Consider the following 17,500-nt stretch of genomic DNA (forward strand, 5'->3'; position numbering starts at 1 on the left):
GCCCGCTTTCTCCCCCTTGAACCCCTAGGGGCTCTTGCATGCTGGTTCAGCTGGCTTTGGGGACCTTTCTGGAATTGACACCTAATCAAAAAGCACCCCTCCACTGCCCGACTTAATACGCCGAAGCTGCGCGGAGTAATTGGGCACAAAATAGTGCGCGGCGTTTTGGGGGGGTTTATGCATATGCCCTCCGGGGTGCGAGCGACCTGAGTGTGTTGGTCGTGACATGATTTCTGTAATTTGTTTAGAGGATCAGGGTTTTCTCATGGGGGGGATTGAGACGTCTTGTGCTAGTACTGAGTCTCCAGCTTCCTCCTGATTTCTACCCTGGGATTTTCTGGGTTATGTTTTCTTGAAACACAATAAGCCTTAATTTTAGATTTAATCGAATTTTGTCGTACCTTTTTTGTGTTTTATTACATTTCTAGTGAAGTTCAAGGCGTGTTGTAGAAACGTAAAATTACAGGCGTTTCATAGAGCAAATATTTCAGCAGGCTTGTTTTGTTTTTGCGTTACGTGATCCCCGGAGTAGAACAAAATATAATTTTTGACACATATTGTTGACGAACTGATACAATGACAACAGTATCCTTGATCCGTAGAATTTAAATAAACAACTTTAAGCTGCTCATTTAAACTGTCAATAATACTGAAAAAGAGAGAGAGAGAGAGAGAGAGAGAGAGAGAGAGGGAGAGAGAGAGAGAGAGAGAGGGGGAGAGAGAGAGAGAGAGAGAGAGAGAGAGAGAGAGAGAGAGAGAGAGAGAGAGAGAGAGAGAGAGAGAGAGAGAGAGAGAGAGAGAGAGAGAGAGAGAGTATCGACAAACCTGCACTGACAAACCTGAACTGACAAACCAACCGTCGACGAATCATGGAGACAAATTCGCGAGAATGAGAGAAACAGGGACGGGGGCGTGTTACGTTAATTGATCCAGAGGAAGAGCAACAAAGAACAGCCACTTTCCACCCCCGCCGGTAACTCGAGTTTCTACTTAGAATGCGGTGGGGGGGAACGCAGCAAGATCTATCAGCTGCCACGTGACCCGTGCTATGATACAATCAGCAACTCGAAACATCAAGTTATATTGACCTTCCTGTGTCACAGAGGTCAGACGGGAGCCTAATGCGCTTTTTGCATACCGGAAGCAGAGGCACCATTGTTCATTACCAGAACGTCACATCCGGTTCGATTTATGTGTTTAGTGTGACCCCCACCGCTTTGTTTGCAGAAGTACTAATGTTCGCGGCTGTTCTTAACCTGCTATGAGCAATATTGAAAAATGTGAATAAGATCGAAAGGAATTGTGTGAGAATGCATGTATGCAATTAAATGCAAGCACAATGATATGTGTGACAAGGTTGGGTGTAAATAGGACAGGTAGCACAACACACTTTAGGCAAGCAGGCAGGTGAAACTCTACTGATTTCTCTACTGTAAGTGTTAAATTTGTGTTTTGTTCTGCGTACTGGATTAGGATGGAGGGAGGTGGTAAAGGATGGGGGCATGGGGGATGCGAGAGTTATAGCGGCTGGAGGGGAGAAGGAAAGGGAGGCGATTGGACACGAGAGAGAAAGAGGGGGGAGGGGAGGGGGGGGGGGGCAGGTGAGAGGAAAAGGGGGTTAGGAGGCGGGGCTTATGAACAGAAGAGACAGGCGTGGATCAATGCCTCAGTTGTCACTGTCCTTTGTTAAACAGTATCGTCCGCAAGTCACTGAATCCAATCGTAATCATTTTCAACCAGTGTTGCGATACAGACAGCTGAGTGTTCATTCTATTTGCAGACAGAAAATCATCCTGTCAAATCCCAGTTTCGCTGCTGATCCGTAAAATTGTTGTGTTGTTTCTGGGGATCTTCGTTGTTTAACACTATGGTAATTGAATACAGGTGTTAATAACAGTGATAGTGTACGTGACAAAAATTTCGTTCGTTTTCAGGATTCAATATCATCCGTTTTTGTGAGGTATTAGTTACAACTACTCGTGCGGGAGATATTGGTAATGCAAGAAAATACTATATTGTTTCAATATTGTATGCACTAGTATCAAAGTTACCATGTCAATTAGTAGCTCCTTTTTGCTCAAAGATTGAAATAGAGAGAGAGAGAGAGAGAGAGAGAGAGAGAGAGAGAGAGAGAGAGAGACAGACAGACAGACAGACAGACAGACAGACAGACAGAGAGAGACAGAGAGAGAGAGAGAGAGACAGAGAGAGAAAGAGAGAGAGAGAAAGAGAGAGAGAGACTGAGAGAGAGAGAGAGAATAAGAGAGAAAAAGAGAGAGAGATAGAGAAAGAGAGAGAGAGACTGAGAGAGAAAGAGAGAGAGAGAAAGAGAGACAGAGACAGAGAGAGAGACAGACAGAGAGCGACAGAGAGAGAGAGAGAGAGAGAAAAAGAGAGAGAGACACAGAGAGAGAGAGACAGACAGAGAGACAGACAGAGAGAGACAGACAGAGAGAGACAGACAGAGAGAGACAGACAGAGAGACAGAGAGAGAGACAGAGAGAGACAGACAGACAGAGAGGGGATGGGGGGGAGCAGACATATAGACAGACAGACAAACACATACAGTTTCAACTTAATTTCATCTGTTGTGATACTTTACCTTCACCGCTCTCTTTGTTTCAGGAATCGAACACGAACCCAGGAGACGACAACCACGGGCGAACTAGATGCGCAGTATAACTAACCGGATGGTCTGCGCAACCACTCTGCAAGGATCGCTGAATTATCGACCCTGAACTTCACCCTCCCATATCTCTTTTCATGCAGGAACAAACCTCGACCATGCACTGATTCTGTTTTGCGTTCCGTTTAATGCAAATCGTGATAGATTTTTGAGACAATTAGGCACTCAGACTAAGGACTGTTTCTATTTCGCCTTCCGTTCAATACAAATCGGTATAGATTTCTCGAGACAATTCAACGCAGAGCGAGTGAACTCTCGGATGCAAGCCTTTTTGTTTTGTCACTATTATACAGATCTTTGTCGATTAAACACGCGAAGAGCTTTTAATGTGTTTGTTCGCTGGACAGAATTTTGAAAGAGTTCTCATTGTTTTAACGATCGCCAATCAATGTGTGAAAGAGGCCTGGCGTTATTCTTATCGTTGAAAGAATATTTGAACTGAACGGATAGATTTCTGAGTGCGTGCTCCGTCGGGGTTGAAGCTGGACCCCCCAAAAAAGGAGAAAAGAGATTCTCAGAAACAAGAAGAAGTATCCAGCGAAAGGGGTGACAGCCAGAGATAAAAGGAGACATCTGAGAGAAGATGAACGAAGTTGTCTTCGGTCTCGATAGCGCATCACCTGTTCAGTCTCTTTCGTTACTGAAATGACTTGCTCTTTCTTCAACGGAAATCGTCACTTTCTGTGTCTATTAGCTCAGTAGGACTCATACAGTACTTTGCCGACTGAATACGTTGTAGGCCCAAACAGTGAATCATTTTGACTTGAGCTGAGGAATATGATACTTTTCCGACTGAACACATCCTTAGTCGAAACAGTAAATAATTTCGACTAACCTAAGGAATGATACTTTGAGGACTGAACACTTCGTTAGTCGAAACAGTGAATAATTTCGTTTGAGCTCCTGAAAAAGTATTTTGGAGCTGTACGAATCCTGTGCCAAATTGAATTCAAGAACAGAGAGTGCAGAACCCATAATCGCATTATTCTCCGTAAAGAGATTTTGGTGTTTATTCCAGCATCTCGTACTCAGAAGAAAATTGAAGTGCAACATGATTCTGGAGTTATTAATGACCTGTTTGGCGGACCCAGGATTACTCTCGTCCAAGACAAGAGCGGGTTATTCCAGCAAAGGACGATAACCCTTTCAGAGAGAAATCTGAGCGGGGAAGTAATTCGTTCCCACCATGATTTGACGAACTTCAGTCTCTGCGAGGAACGAACTTTCGTTGCTGCTTCATCAATCAAAAATTGACGGCTGGCGTCTGAGCGGTTTTTGTTTTCAACAACTGTGCAGGCAGCGTTTTTGTGACTCGGAAATTGGACAAACACCAATCATGTTTGCCTCTTTACTCTGTAAATGAACAGGGCTTCATAGTCTGCAGATTAGACAAACCAAAATAATTTCCCGCCTCTCAGTGCGACGGTGGGATTTGTTCTTTGGCAAAACTAAGTGTTTTTTGTGTGGGTTAAAACAGCGAAGCAGTGAGTGCTGAATGCAAGTGATTTGGTGCTTTTATTCTGCTAAAGGATCCTACCCGGTCACTACCCGGTCAAACACGTTTTCTGTCAAACTCGTACTTGATTCATGATTCTGATCCTTTCAAAAAACGATTTAAGCAGACTTTGTTTGTGATAAAGCAATAGCTTCAGCTTGGGTGACTTCTTTATGGACGTAAACTGACGCTGTTCAGAGGGTTTTTGCGTGTCAATATTTCCGTCAAAATGAACACAAGAACATTGTTATGGAAAGCTAAATGAAACTTATTTGAAGCAAACGAAGAATGAACAAAGACAGTTTATCATCGCTACACACCTGAAAAAATCCAAGCGAATGAGAGCTTTTTTAATGACGCAATTAGTAGCTGGTCTTTTGATGAACGACTGGTAATGACACTGAAACACACAAATCATCATCAGCATAATCTTCCACAGTAAATCATCATTTCTGTGCTTTCTTAGACGGTGTTGTATTATGGAGTGTATTTGCAAAGGAAAACAAACTATTCATTAACTGCTGAGCTAAAATGAATGAATCCAGCTAGTACATGATTCAGAGCAGACAGGAGCTGTGGATTATTTCATGTGTCACACAAACACGTCTGCTAATGATTCTATACCCTTCTTGATAATGTCAATGACTCCAAGAACCAACATTCAGTGCCAGGACTGTCCTTAAGACGGACATCACCTCATCTGTGTCTTGCTGATGATGTGAAGCATCTCCGGCACAATGACGTCACGGGTGCCTACAGAATCCTCGCTGCCCAAGGACAAGCCTGAGATCATCACAGCCACTACGCCGCTGCAGCCGGCAGCAAGTTCTTCAGGGAAGTCTCAGCAGAGGAAGAAGGGTGGAGGCTGCTGCCTCTGCTGTGTTCGGAAACAGAGACAGGAAAATGGAAGTAACGATGAACGAGCCAAGAATAAGGTGAGAGTTTTCTTTGGTGGTCAAAACTCCTTTCAGAGCCGCTATCCCCGTGTCTTACCCCAGCTAGCCCTGATTAACCTATCATAGCCTAGCCTAGCCCAGTCAAGCCTAGCCTAGCCTAGCCTAGCCCAGTCAAGCCTAGCCTAGCCTAACCTGGCCTCTGTCCCCGTCTTGTCGTATCTTACCTCAGCTAGCCCTGATTAACCTAGCATAGCCTAGCCTAGCCCAGTCAAGCCTAGCCTAGCCTCTGTCCCCGTCTTGTCGTATCTTACCCCAGCTAGCCCCGATTCACCTAGCCTAGCCTAGCTAGCTTAGCCTTACCAAGCCTCTATCCCCATCTTGTCTTATCGTACCTCAGCAAGCCCGGATTACCCTAGCCTAGCCTAGCTAAGCCTATTCAAGCTCATCCCAGTCTAGCCTAGCCTAACCGAACCTAGCCTCTGTCCCCGTCGTGTCGTATTTTACCGCACCTAGGCCGGATGAGCCTAGCCTAGCCTAGCCCAGTCCAGCCTTGCCTAACCTAACTCATCATCTGTCCCTGTTTCGTCTTATCTTACCTCACATAGCCCGGACAAGCCTAGCATAGCCCAGCCTAGCTTAGGCTAGCTTAGATAAGCTAAGAGATTCAATTTAATGTCATGGCAGTCTGTTTTATATTTTATACGTTGTCATGCGTTGTTTTGATGGTGATCGCTTATGCTGTGGGCTTTTACGCTTTGTAACGATATAACTATAATGGTGTAGAAAGCATCACTTAAAACGCCACGATTAGAACAAACACCTATGCTAGAAGCCGACATGAACATAAATCAAACAATTATCAATCAATCAATCAATCAATCGATCAATCAATCAATGGATGAATGAAGAAAGAATGAATGAATGAATGAACGAACGAACGAACGAACGAACGAACTCCGACGGACGGACGGACGGACGGACGGACGAACGAACTCCGACGGACGGACGGACGGACGGACGGACGGACGGACGGACGGACGGACGGACGGACGGACGGACGAACGAACTCCGACGGACGGACGGACGGACGGACGGACGGACGGACGAACGAACTCCGACGGACGGACGGACGGACGGACGAACGAACAAACGAACGAACGAACGAACGAGTGAATGAATGAATGAATGAATGAATGAATAAATGAATGAATGAATGAATGAATGAATGAATGAATGAATGAATGAATGAACTAATAATACAAGCCACTGTGCATGCTCATGGAACAATCACAAGCTATATAACAAAACTTGACACCTGTGCAGAAGAAAGACAAGAAGAAGAAGACGAAAGGAGCGGAAGACAGCAACCATGGGGCATACACTCCGGCCTCGGGGGGCATGGCAAGAAAGGATGCCACCATGGGCTCTGGAATCACAGGACTGTCTCAGCTTACCGACATACCCAGGTAAGGCAAACCTAATTGACTCAAAAGACTCACTCAGACTCAAAATTGTACTGTCCTTATAAACACAAGGACAATTCAATTGCGGTGCAGTGTCAGGCGACCACAGACATAAAATACATCACATTTACTAAGAATCAAGGATTGCACTAAACACTAAACCGGAACACATTCTTTCTCATCCTCTCTCTCTTTCTCCTTCTGTCTCTCCCCCCCCCCTCTCTCTCTATCCCCCCATCTCTCTTTGTCTCTGTCTCCCTCCCCCACCCCCGCCTCCCGGGGTCTTCGCCCCCCCTCCCCCTTCACTCTCTCTTCTTCTCCTCTTTCTCCTCCTTCTCTCCTTCTCCCCTCTCTCTCTCTCTCTCTCTCTCTCTCTCTCTCTCTCTCCCTCTCTCTTCTCTCTCTCTCTACCATTTTTCACCGTAAATCTCTACATACCAATTTCTCTCTTCCAGGATCGACGATGACAATATCAGCATTGTCGAAGGAGATCACGATGCCTTGGCATCAGGGTTTAGCAACGAGCATACAACTCTCCACAGCTTCGAAGCCACGGTCACTAAGCCCGTACCCCCACCGCCGGGTCAGAAGAAAACCTGCGGCCAGATGTGCAGAATTGTTGTCCACGCTTTCGTGTCCATTATAGGCTTGACCGTGATTGTCATGGGGTATTCCATAGGAGGAGGCTTCCTGTTTGTTTACTTGGAGAAACCGTACGAAGAGAACAACAGGCTGAACATTTTGGTGGTGAGTTTTGGTTGTACTGTGCGTTGCGCTTTAAAGAGGGAAAGGTGTGGTTTGTGGAGGATGGGTGGTTTGTTTGTGGGGGAGAGGGTCGGTTGGTAGAGGGGGGTTGGGAGATGTATGTGTTGTGTGTGTGTGTGTGTATGTGTATGTGTGTGTGTGTGTGTGTGTGTGTGTGTGTGTGTGTGTGTGTGTGTGTGTGTGGAAGGGTGGGGGCATGAGTGTGTGGGAGTGCATGTTTGTGTGTCTGTGTCTTTCTTTTTATCGGTGTTTCTGGTTGTATATTCTGTCTGCCTCTCTCTCTTTGTCTGTGGGCTCGCTTCTGTGCCTTCAACCCACAGAAAAAGCCTACCGTTACCATGACCTTTTCGTGCCTTGACCTTGGCATTTGACCTTTGACTGCCGCTTGTGCAGACTCGCAAAGAGGCGGTGGAGTCGCTGTGGAACCTGACCCTGCAGCTGAACATCTTCGAGCCGGAGCAGTGGAAGCGGATGGCAATGACAGAGATGGTAAACTACGAGCAACATATCTACGAGTTCACCAAACAGGGCTGGGACGGTACCGCAGACCTTCACGAGGCGTCGTCATGGACGTTCGCGTCTTCGCTGCTGTACAGCTTGACCGTCATCACTACGATAGGTGGGTGAAGGTTGCAGATAAGAAAGATTGAGGATGCGAGGAGGAAGGAGTTGAGATTAGGAGGGGGAGTGAGAGAGAGAGAGAGAGAGAGAGAGAGAGAGAGAGAGAGAGAGAGAGGGAGAGAGAGAGAGAGAGAGAGGGAGAGAGAGAGAGAGAGAGAGAGAGAAGAGAGAGAGAGAGAGAGGGAGAGAGATAGAGAGAGAACGTGACAGAGACAGAGACAGATAAGAGGGACACACACACACACACACACACACACACACACACACACACACACACACACACACACACACACACACACACACACAATGACACAAACTAGCTATAGACACCAGGGGTTGTATGCAGGAGAAAAGGTCCAACCGCACGGGACCAAGAGCGGGCGGGTTCGGTTCAGATAAAGTTGAAACTCGTATGCATAATGATGTCAACCAATCCGACCCAATCTTTGCATGGTTACCACCCATCTAGGCACTTTCTCGTGATGACCACCCCAGAACTGCACCCACAGTAACATTGTTTCCTATTTGCAGGGTACGGCAACATTACGCCCAAGACAGAGCTGGGTATGTACCTGACGATTCTCTACGCCATCATCGGGATACCGCTGTGGTTCATCTGGCTGGCCAACATCGGTTCCATCATGGCCTCCGCCTTTCGCCTCTTCTACAGACAGATCTGCAGATCCCTCAGTCACCTCTGCCGGTAAGTGCATTCAGTTTGTGTCATTTTAGAAACAAAAATATCATATACTCATACGTGTTGCGAGGACGGACACGGATGAAACATTACAGTAAACAATTTGTTTCCTCTCTGTCTCTCTCGCTCTCTCTCTCTCGCTCTCTCTCTCTCTCTAACCTAACTCTCTCTAACCTATACACTTGTTTATTTGTCATGTTGCTTTACTTATTTATCATTTATTAGATATTTGTATTAGAAGTAAGGACCGGTTGTAAGAAAAGGCGTCGCCTTAAACCTCTATCCTTGAAAAATAAAGTTCCATCATCATCATCATCATCTCTCTCTCTCTCTCTCTCTCTCTCTCTCTCTCTCTCTCTCTATCAATCAATCAATCCATCCATCAATCAATCAATCAATCAATCAATCAATCAATCAATCAATCAATCAATAAGTAAACATCTAGACGCGTTCATCCACTAACCCTCTACTCCTGCCGGCCACAGATGCGGAATCAGACGCAAAAGACCGGACCCGCGAGCCCTGGCCAAGGCGGAGGAAGGGCGTGGTCAGACTGGGGAAGACGTGCAGAAGATCCGAGTCCCCATCTACGTCAACGTCATCGTGCTTCTGCTGTACATCCTCCTGGGGGCGGTCCTCTTCTCGTACTGGGAAGACTCGTGGGGGATGTCCGAGGCGGCTTACTTCTGCTTCATCACCCTGGCCACCATTGGGTTTGGCGATTATGTGCCTGGTGAGTGGACAGAAGGGAGGGGTGAGGGGGGAGGAGGTAAAGGGGGTGGAGTAGGAGAGAGAGGCAGGTGGAGGGGGGGGGGAGAGGCAGGGGGAGGGGACGGAGAGCGAGGGATGGAGGGAGAGAGTGAAGGGGAGGAAAAGTGAGAGAGAGAGAGAGAGAGAGAGAGAGAGAGAGAGAGAGAGAGAGAGAGAGAAGGAGAGGAAAAGTGAGAGAGAGAGAGAGAGATAGATAGAGAGAGAGAGAGAGAGAGTGTGAGAGAGAGAGAGAAAAGTAAATAGAGAGTGGGTGAGAGATAAGGGGGGGAGAGCAATAGAGAGACAGATGGAGAGAGAAAGAGAGATACAGACAGACAGACAGACTGACAGGCAGGTAGGCAGACAGAAAGAGGCTTTGGCATCTATATCCCAGGTAATTAGTTACATAGAGTGAGAGACAGAAAGGGAGACAGACAGACAGACAGATAGAGAGAGAGAGAGAGAGAGAGAGAGAGAGAGAGAGAGAGAGAGAGAGAGAGAGAGAGAGAGAGAGAGAGAGAGAACGGAAAGGGGGGGGGGAGGGTAAGAAGTCTGGTGATTTGGAAAAAAGTAAAAAAGATGTGTCTAATTCATTCTCTTTCCAATCACCCCACAGGTTTTGGCACGCAGACGGGCGACGCTAAGTCTATAACGAACGCCCTCTACCTCATCGTAGGACTCGCTCTACTGGCCATGAGTTTCGACCTCATGCGTGAGGAGGTCACCATCATCTTCAACAACGTCGTAGCTGCCTGCAAATCCTGCGGTGGTTCGGGCACCAACAAAAACGCCAGCCGTAGCGCCAACCTAAACGCCACCCGAAGCGCAAACAGTAGCGTTGCGTCAGATTGGAAGCGTTCCAGGGAAGCTAGGGCTGTGAATTTGACGCACACTAAGCCGTGCGCTCTTAACAGAACTTCCCACAACTCCAAGTCCATGCGTGCCTTGAGCATCGCGGAGAGTGAGGAGGACTTCGATGACTCGGTTCAGAGGACCCGAGTTCATACAATCTCTGGAGCAACGGGGAGGTACGGCCCCATGCCTTACGGAGGAATGGGAGGTGGGGGTGGAGGAGGAGGAGGAGGAGGAGAAGGGAGAGGAAGAGGAGTAGGCTCGGAAGCCTCGTGGACAGGCACAGCCCCCGCCAGCACAATCCACATCAACATCAACAACAACAACGACAACGGCCGGAACAACAAGAACAACGCCGAGAGGAGCACCACACCAGGACCTCAGATGGTAGTGTCCAGGCCGGGGTCTGTCCCTGCTGACTCCCTGGCAGAGACCGTCGATCTCTTGGAGCACATGCACCTCCTTAACGCCTCCGACTCTCCCCCTCCCTCACCCCGGATACAGCGGCGCGACCGGTCAAGGTCACCGGTGCGGGGCAGACCGAAGTCACGTGGGCCCAGCATCCATGACAGGGGAGGTAACGTCGACGTGGCGACGGAAGATGAGGACAACGACGATGATGACGACGACGATGATGACACACTGGACGCCGCCTCTGTCGCTTCATCCACTGATCTCATCAAGGTAAGTTGTCTGTCAGAAGTAGTCTGCTTATAAACCTGACAGAAGCGTTTTGCTTTCTAGGGATAGCTCCTTCCTACATAGCTCTATATATACTCATACAAATGTATATTTTTAGTTTTGTCTTTTCTCTGTGCCTGTGGACTCCTAATAAATGCTTTGTTCAGGTCAGTTTCTAGAAGAGACCTGCACGTTTTTGGAGTTGTGTTGCCATACCCTTCGTCTTCTCTTGTTTTGACATATATTGGCCTCTGTGTCAAAAACAAGAACAGACTTTTCATCTAGCTCAGTCTTCACCTTGACTGTGATTCCAAATGTTTCATGGGCGCTGCAAAACTGTGCCAAGATCATCACAAACGATTACAAGACTGGTTTGAAAACAAATATATGTAGCGTCTTTCCTGCATTGTACTCAACAGATAATGTTTCGGGCACCACCCTTCTTGCTTGTAGATCTGGTCTTCTTTGCTGGAGACTGTAGCAGTAGTTACATGTACCTGCTTGCACTAGTAGCCAATGTACTCTTTCCCTTTTTTCAGGTGGCTCACGCGGTACGCCGAGAGCGAAGCGAACTCTCCTCCCCTCCCATCTCCCCCTCCACCACCTTCTCGGAGGACGCCCTCCCCTCCTACTCCCACCCTTACAACAACATTGCCATGACGACCTTCAGACCAGCGCCCTCTGACGGGGAAAGCACGATGCAGACCACCGCCCTCATCCCCACCGCCTCCCGCCCCCCTTCCCGCTGCCAGAGTCGCGCCATGTCAACCTCCCCCGTGTCCAGAACGTACTACCAGCAGGGCTATGACGTCACCACGTCCTCCAGACCCTCGTCCGCCGAGGGGGAGGGGGAGGAGGATTCTGTGGAGAGTTTGTACGGGGAGGGGGTGGAACAGTCGGTAGATTCTCCAGCCGGTGATGAACTGTCTCGCTCGGCTTTCTCCAAGCCCAGACCGCCTTCCTCTTTGGGCAGCAGGGTTCACGAGCAGCTGGACAGTAATGTGTATTCTCAGCAGCAACAGCTGTCACAGCAGCAACAACAAAGGCAGCAACAGTTGCAGCAACAGCAGATTCAACAACAAAGGCAGCAGCAGCAACTTAGACAGCAACAACAACAACAGCAGCAGCAGCAGCAGCAGCAGCAAAGACTTATGCAAGAACAACAGCAACAGTATCAGCAGCATTTGCAGCTTCAGCAGCAACTGCAGCAAAAACAACAGCAACTGCAGCAACAGCAAATGCAGCAACAGCAGCAGCAACAACAAAGACAGCAGCATCATCAGAAACATGCTAACAAAGTTCACAGCAGTGATAACGTGTTGCCACCGAGGTATGCTGAATATCACAGATGTAAATCACATGTGGATTTCCTTTGACTTGCGCGACCTTCCTAGTAAAGCTTTCCAGTAGCTAGTGTATCCATTCTCCTGGGGTTTTGTGTGTTGATCTGGGGGTTCTTTGTTTGCATAGTTTTGAGTGTCATTTTGAAAGCGCTTGAAATTGTAGACAGTTTTTTTAATCTGCTTATATACCCTCTTGTGATTGCTTCCATAGCTGTAAACATCTCTCATATATCATACCTGCCGCGATAGTGCTTCATGAGTCACGTAGTAACACCAACACGTCTATACGTAGAGGTTACACGCCGAGTCTCAGTGATTATTAAAAATAATGGTCGAAGTTAGCGGATCATGAAAAATGCGAGCTTTAGCGAGCTTTTTCATGACCGCGAACTGAGACCATTATTTTTTATAATCACTGAGACGAGGTGTGTAACCTCTTTATTCCTCCTTTCTTCAGTTATTCAAAGAAAAGAGGAGTTTTTTTGCGAAAGTTTGATCGAATCCTATTCACTCAACCAGTCAACCTGCGCAGGCGATCGATTAATGCGCGGTTGTATAGTTCCGTGCAAATCATTCCATTCTGTTAACACTTCTTGTCAGTTTTCCTATTTTGGACTAAAATCAAGTACACAGATATGCTGTTATTCTGCTGTGGCGGCAAAGGCAGATATTGTGTGTTCTGTACATGTTTTGGTATCGCTTAGGATAATGTTCTTTCGTCAAATGGGACTAGCAGACCGTCACTTTTGCACCCGTGTTCCAACGTTAAAAACTGTATGAAGTTCAGTTTTCTGGGGAAAATAGTGTATGAAACCGCTTTATGTTGTTTAAATTGATGAGATGTGTGCATTTGGTTGCGTGTGATCTGTTTATTAAATGAAATATTGTTGAAAACTGACCGTCGGATTGCAGTCTGTTGTCGAAGAAACTGAGTGAAAAGAAGGGGAACTACTCTTGTCGCTAGACAAAGTATGAGTTACTTGCCTTGCGGGAAATTGCTTGTGATGAACGTTTGAGCACGGAAAATCTAGATTCAGAAAACAACCGAACTCATGGATTTTATATGAAGATTCATGTGTTCAGGCCTGTAGTTGTTAATTTAAATGCGGTATGTTTGTATTGTTTGCTCCAGAGATGTATACTTCGTACGTTAGAGCGTTCGGAACTTTTCAGTCGCAAAAAGTAGTACCGAAACAAAACAACTTCTCAACCCATTGCACTATCGAGGATTCAGGCTGTTGCTGGGTCGTTATTTGTTTGGTTGCTGGGTCATTATCGAAAAATAACTACCCCTACAAGTTTACAGAGGTAAAGAAGCAGAGGGGGGAATAAACTTGTTTAAGTTCTCACTTTTTAGATCTTCAGATAAACATAAACTGTCACCTGATTCGATAGATTTCAAAAGATTGGTTTTCTTATCTGTGATTAGACTTCTAAACTTAAAAGTTCCAATAACTAACTTTTGTGTGGCATCCATCTGGATCGCTAGCAGTCTATTTGGTTTGGTTCTTTCTTCTTACCTGTCAACTGGTCACTTCCACCATTCTCTCACGTCTTGACTATTGTAACTCTCTCTTGGCGGGTCTTCCCTCTTCTTCTATCTCTCGTCTCCAACGCATTCAAAATAGCTCTGCCCGTCTTGTCTTACGAAAGAAAAAGAGAGATCATATCACCCCCCTCCTAAATCAGCTCCACTGGTTGCCCGTTCCTGTCCGTATCACATACAAAATCAACACTCTCACCTACAAATGCCTCCATGGTCTCGCCCCTGCCTATCTCTCCAACTCTCTCTCTCTCTATGTCCCTTCACGAGCACTCAGATCATCTGCCGACTCCCTCAAGCTGAACATCCCCCACACCAAACTCAAAACAGCAGGTCAACGCTCATTTTCTTTCCAAGCACCTAGCCAATGGAACACACTACCTCTCCCCCTCCGTCAACAACAGTCCCTCGAATCATTCAAATCTGCACTCAAGACATTCCTTTTTTCCAAATAATCCATGCATTCTACACTGCCCACCCCATCCCACCCTGAATAACTGTACATATTTTAATGGTTGATGGTGTGTGTGTGTTAGTGACTTTAAGTCTCCGTGTGTGTGAATGAGTGTATGTGCGCCTTGAGTCGCCTGTTGGTGAGATATGTGCGCGTTATAAATATTCGTATTATTATTATTATTTCTTTTTTACAGGTGTGTCAGCCCTATGCCCAAGGCGCCCAGGACACCTCAGCATAAAGTGTCCCCGCCACCCGTCCATCTTACTCCCGCAGATGCAAAGCGGGTACCCCCACCCACCCTGCCAAAGACTAAACGGGTGGCCATGGTATCCCAACCCCTTTGATCAGCCAGCGATTCACCATTCGTTGAATGGTCACGTGTGGTCAAAGAAAGAGTTTGCAGCAGATTGGCGTAAGCCTGGGGCACTATTTCCGTGTTCTCCGCTGTGACAAGCGCTCGATGTGGTTGACATTTGATGGTGTTCGACGAAGAATAGCGGTAGAGTTGTTCTGCACAGCGCTGTCGAGTTTAACAAGAGTGATGTGCCTCTACTTTGAGGGGACGTGATCACGGAACAGAATTACCGGCTCTTAGGCATTGTAATTCTACTTCGAGTAGAAGTGAAAACGAAACAAGATAGCTTGCGCGACGATTATCGCCAGAGTTGTTCCATACAAAGCTTGAGCGTTTGGAACGAGAGTGGTGTACTTATACTCGGAGGAAAAGTGAACACGGAACAGAACTAACAGCTGGCTCTTGCTTTGCAAATATACTTTCACGTGAAGTGAAAACGAGGCAGGATGATTTCCACGACGAATATCGCCAGAGTTGTTCCGTGCTGAGCTGGCGAGTAAGGCAAGAGTGATGTACGTCAGATAGAAAGTGAAAGGAAAACAGAATGACTAACTCTGCTTTTGTTAAATCCACTTTGAGAGGAAGTGAAAACAAGACATTAAGCTGGTTTGCACAACGAAGCCCCAGAGTTGTTTCGTGCAGAGTTGGAGAGGTTAGCCTTTAGCTACATACGCCTACGCCGAGAGCAAGTAAATATAAAAGAGAATGACTGGCTCCGATTTAGTCACTTTACTTTAAGGGGACTTTAAAACGAAACAAAGGGGTTTTGCGCAACGAATTTTGCAATGGCTGGCGAGGTTAGCACGTACGAGGGCTCTACCCTTAATCCGAGGGTAAGTGAACCCGAAAGAAACTGACTGGTTAAGGCTTAGTAACTGTACGTGAGGGGAAGTCTTCATCTTTTTTTGCATTTCACTCTTGTAAAGTTATATCTTTATTTCAAAGCCCTCTGGGCCTAAAACAATAAAATACTTGACTTGACTTGACTTGTCTCGTCGTCAGACTAATGTGGGCCAAGAACGAGGCTGTCTTTTCCAGGTTGCCATGGAGCTTAGCTTTTTATTATTATTCATCAACATTATGAACTGGGTCCTTTTGGACGTTTAAAGTTCAGCAAGTGGAGTTTTGGGTAGAGCTGGTCAAATTGGGTCTGTGGGTGGCCCAGGCTCAGTAAAAGTTTAAAACAATATACACAGTGCTGTGGCAATCAGTGTTCAGGGAGGATGAACCTGGCACTCCAACCAAGGTTAGCTTGGAAACACTCCAGTGAAGGAGCTGCGGAACGCCATGTTGGGAGTTGGTTCTATTGACATAGGTGATGAATTCCATTATTTATTTGTCTGTGATTTTTTCAAAGAAGAAAGAGCTGATTTGTTACCACCTTACTATTGGAAAAAACCTAATGCACTTAAATTTAAAAAGTTGTTTGCTACTAAGAAAAAGAAATTGCTAAAGAATATTTTGGACTTTACTAATAGAATTTGTAACAGTTTTTCATAATTTTTTTTTTATTTTTTTATTTTGTATTTATTTTTTTTATTTATTTATTATATTAGCATATATCATGATTGTATTGATTGTATTTATTGTTCAAAATGCCCCCATGGGTTATGGACCAATAAACTTGAAACTTGAAACTTGAAACTTGACTGATGGTGGGTGGGGGTTTGTAGTCGGATGTCTTCGGCCACACGGAATCTCTGCAACCTTGTGAAGGGGACGTGAAAAAAACCATGGTGATTTGCTTGGGTGCAGACAGTACGGTGAATCTGCTTGTGTATTCTACAGTATTGGTGACACAGTGTTTTGTGTTCATAGTTTGCTGCGATTTTGATACACATTTTGACTTTTTCGCGCAGCATAAACAGCATGCGATAATATACCTACGTGTCTCAATCTTGTGTACATGTCCATTGAATTCAGCCTTGACATATTTATGCATGCACACCTGAGGACATTTTGTCTGAACACGAGCCTTTTTTTGTATTTTGAATACTTGTGTATCATCCTATCATTTTGTCATTCATAATCGGGATTTGAAGACAGATGTGTTTGCAATTCATCATCGTTTTCTCAAAGTGACTTTTGCTGTAGAAAACGGGTGAGCTTATATTGAGGGAGGCTAGTGTGTACACGTTTCACTCCAAATGTACATGCCCCTTTGCGATCTTTTCCTTCTTTAAAGGTACATTCCTCTCCGCGAAGACTGTTCGGCTCACAGCTTTAGATCTGCCTAGACTTTTACGAGGGATCAGACCATCCCTCCTTTTGGTTAAACAGGGATGGCCAAATCGTCCGCCCGGTCGCCAGGGGCGAGTAAAACATCCGCCGGGCTAGTAGAAACCGCCCGGCTGGCCAGTGAAAATTCGGGTCAAATGGAACATTTTTGGTTGTAATATCGAGTTTCAAATCAGATGGAGCAACTTTGACATGCACCGGGCCAGCGAAATGTCTGGCGGGCTAATGACTCTCTTGCAGTTACTCGCCCGGCTGGCGAGTTAAACTTTTGGGATTTGGCTATCCCTGGTTACATACCAAAAGTAATCAGTCACTGTGTGGATCTGTGTGCACAGCGGGATGTTTTTGATGAATTAGTTTCGTAAAATCAAGTAGTGGCTTTTTAAGAAATGGATTCATTAACAAAATCCAAAAATTAGTTTCGTAAAAGCAAGTACTGGCTTTTTAAGAAATGGATTCGTTAAAAAAAATCCAACAATTAGTTTCGTAAAAGCAAGTACTGGCTTTTTAAGAAATGGATTCATTAACAGAATCCAAAAATTAGTTTCGTAAAAGCAAGTACTGGCTTTTTAAGAAACGGATTCGTTAAAAAAACCAAAAAAACCCAATTAGCTTCGTAAAAGCAAGTAGTGTTTTTTTTTAAGAAATGGATTCGTTA

General features: G+C 45.9%; 1 protein-coding gene across 1 annotated transcript in view; it reads left to right on the top strand.

Moving 5' to 3' along the window:
• Positions 1 to 2,626: 2,626 nt before the first annotated feature.
• The window catches only part of LOC138975669 (uncharacterized), a 17,261-nt gene continuing 2,387 nt past the window's right edge, over positions 2,627 to 17,500 (top strand). Inside the window, exons 1-9 of the mRNA XM_070348403.1 lie at positions 2,627 to 5,116; positions 6,401 to 6,543; positions 6,996 to 7,287; positions 7,699 to 7,924; positions 8,458 to 8,629; positions 9,109 to 9,356; positions 9,990 to 10,909; positions 11,446 to 12,236; positions 14,443 to 17,500. The exon at positions 14,443 to 17,500 is cut by the window's right edge and continues 2,387 nt beyond it. Coding sequence (XP_070204504.1) covers positions 4,919 to 5,116; positions 6,401 to 6,543; positions 6,996 to 7,287; positions 7,699 to 7,924; positions 8,458 to 8,629; positions 9,109 to 9,356; positions 9,990 to 10,909; positions 11,446 to 12,236; positions 14,443 to 14,593 — 3,141 coding nt within the window. The 5' untranslated portion in view covers positions 2,627 to 4,918 and the 3' untranslated portion in view covers positions 14,594 to 17,500. The remainder of the gene's footprint in view (positions 5,117 to 6,400; positions 6,544 to 6,995; positions 7,288 to 7,698; positions 7,925 to 8,457; positions 8,630 to 9,108; positions 9,357 to 9,989; positions 10,910 to 11,445; positions 12,237 to 14,442) is intronic.

Source organism: Littorina saxatilis, linkage group LG9 (assembly GCF_037325665.1).
Source record: "Littorina saxatilis isolate snail1 linkage group LG9, US_GU_Lsax_2.0, whole genome shotgun sequence".
In the NCBI taxonomy this organism is placed as follows: Eukaryota; Metazoa; Mollusca; class Gastropoda; order Littorinimorpha; family Littorinidae; genus Littorina; species Littorina saxatilis.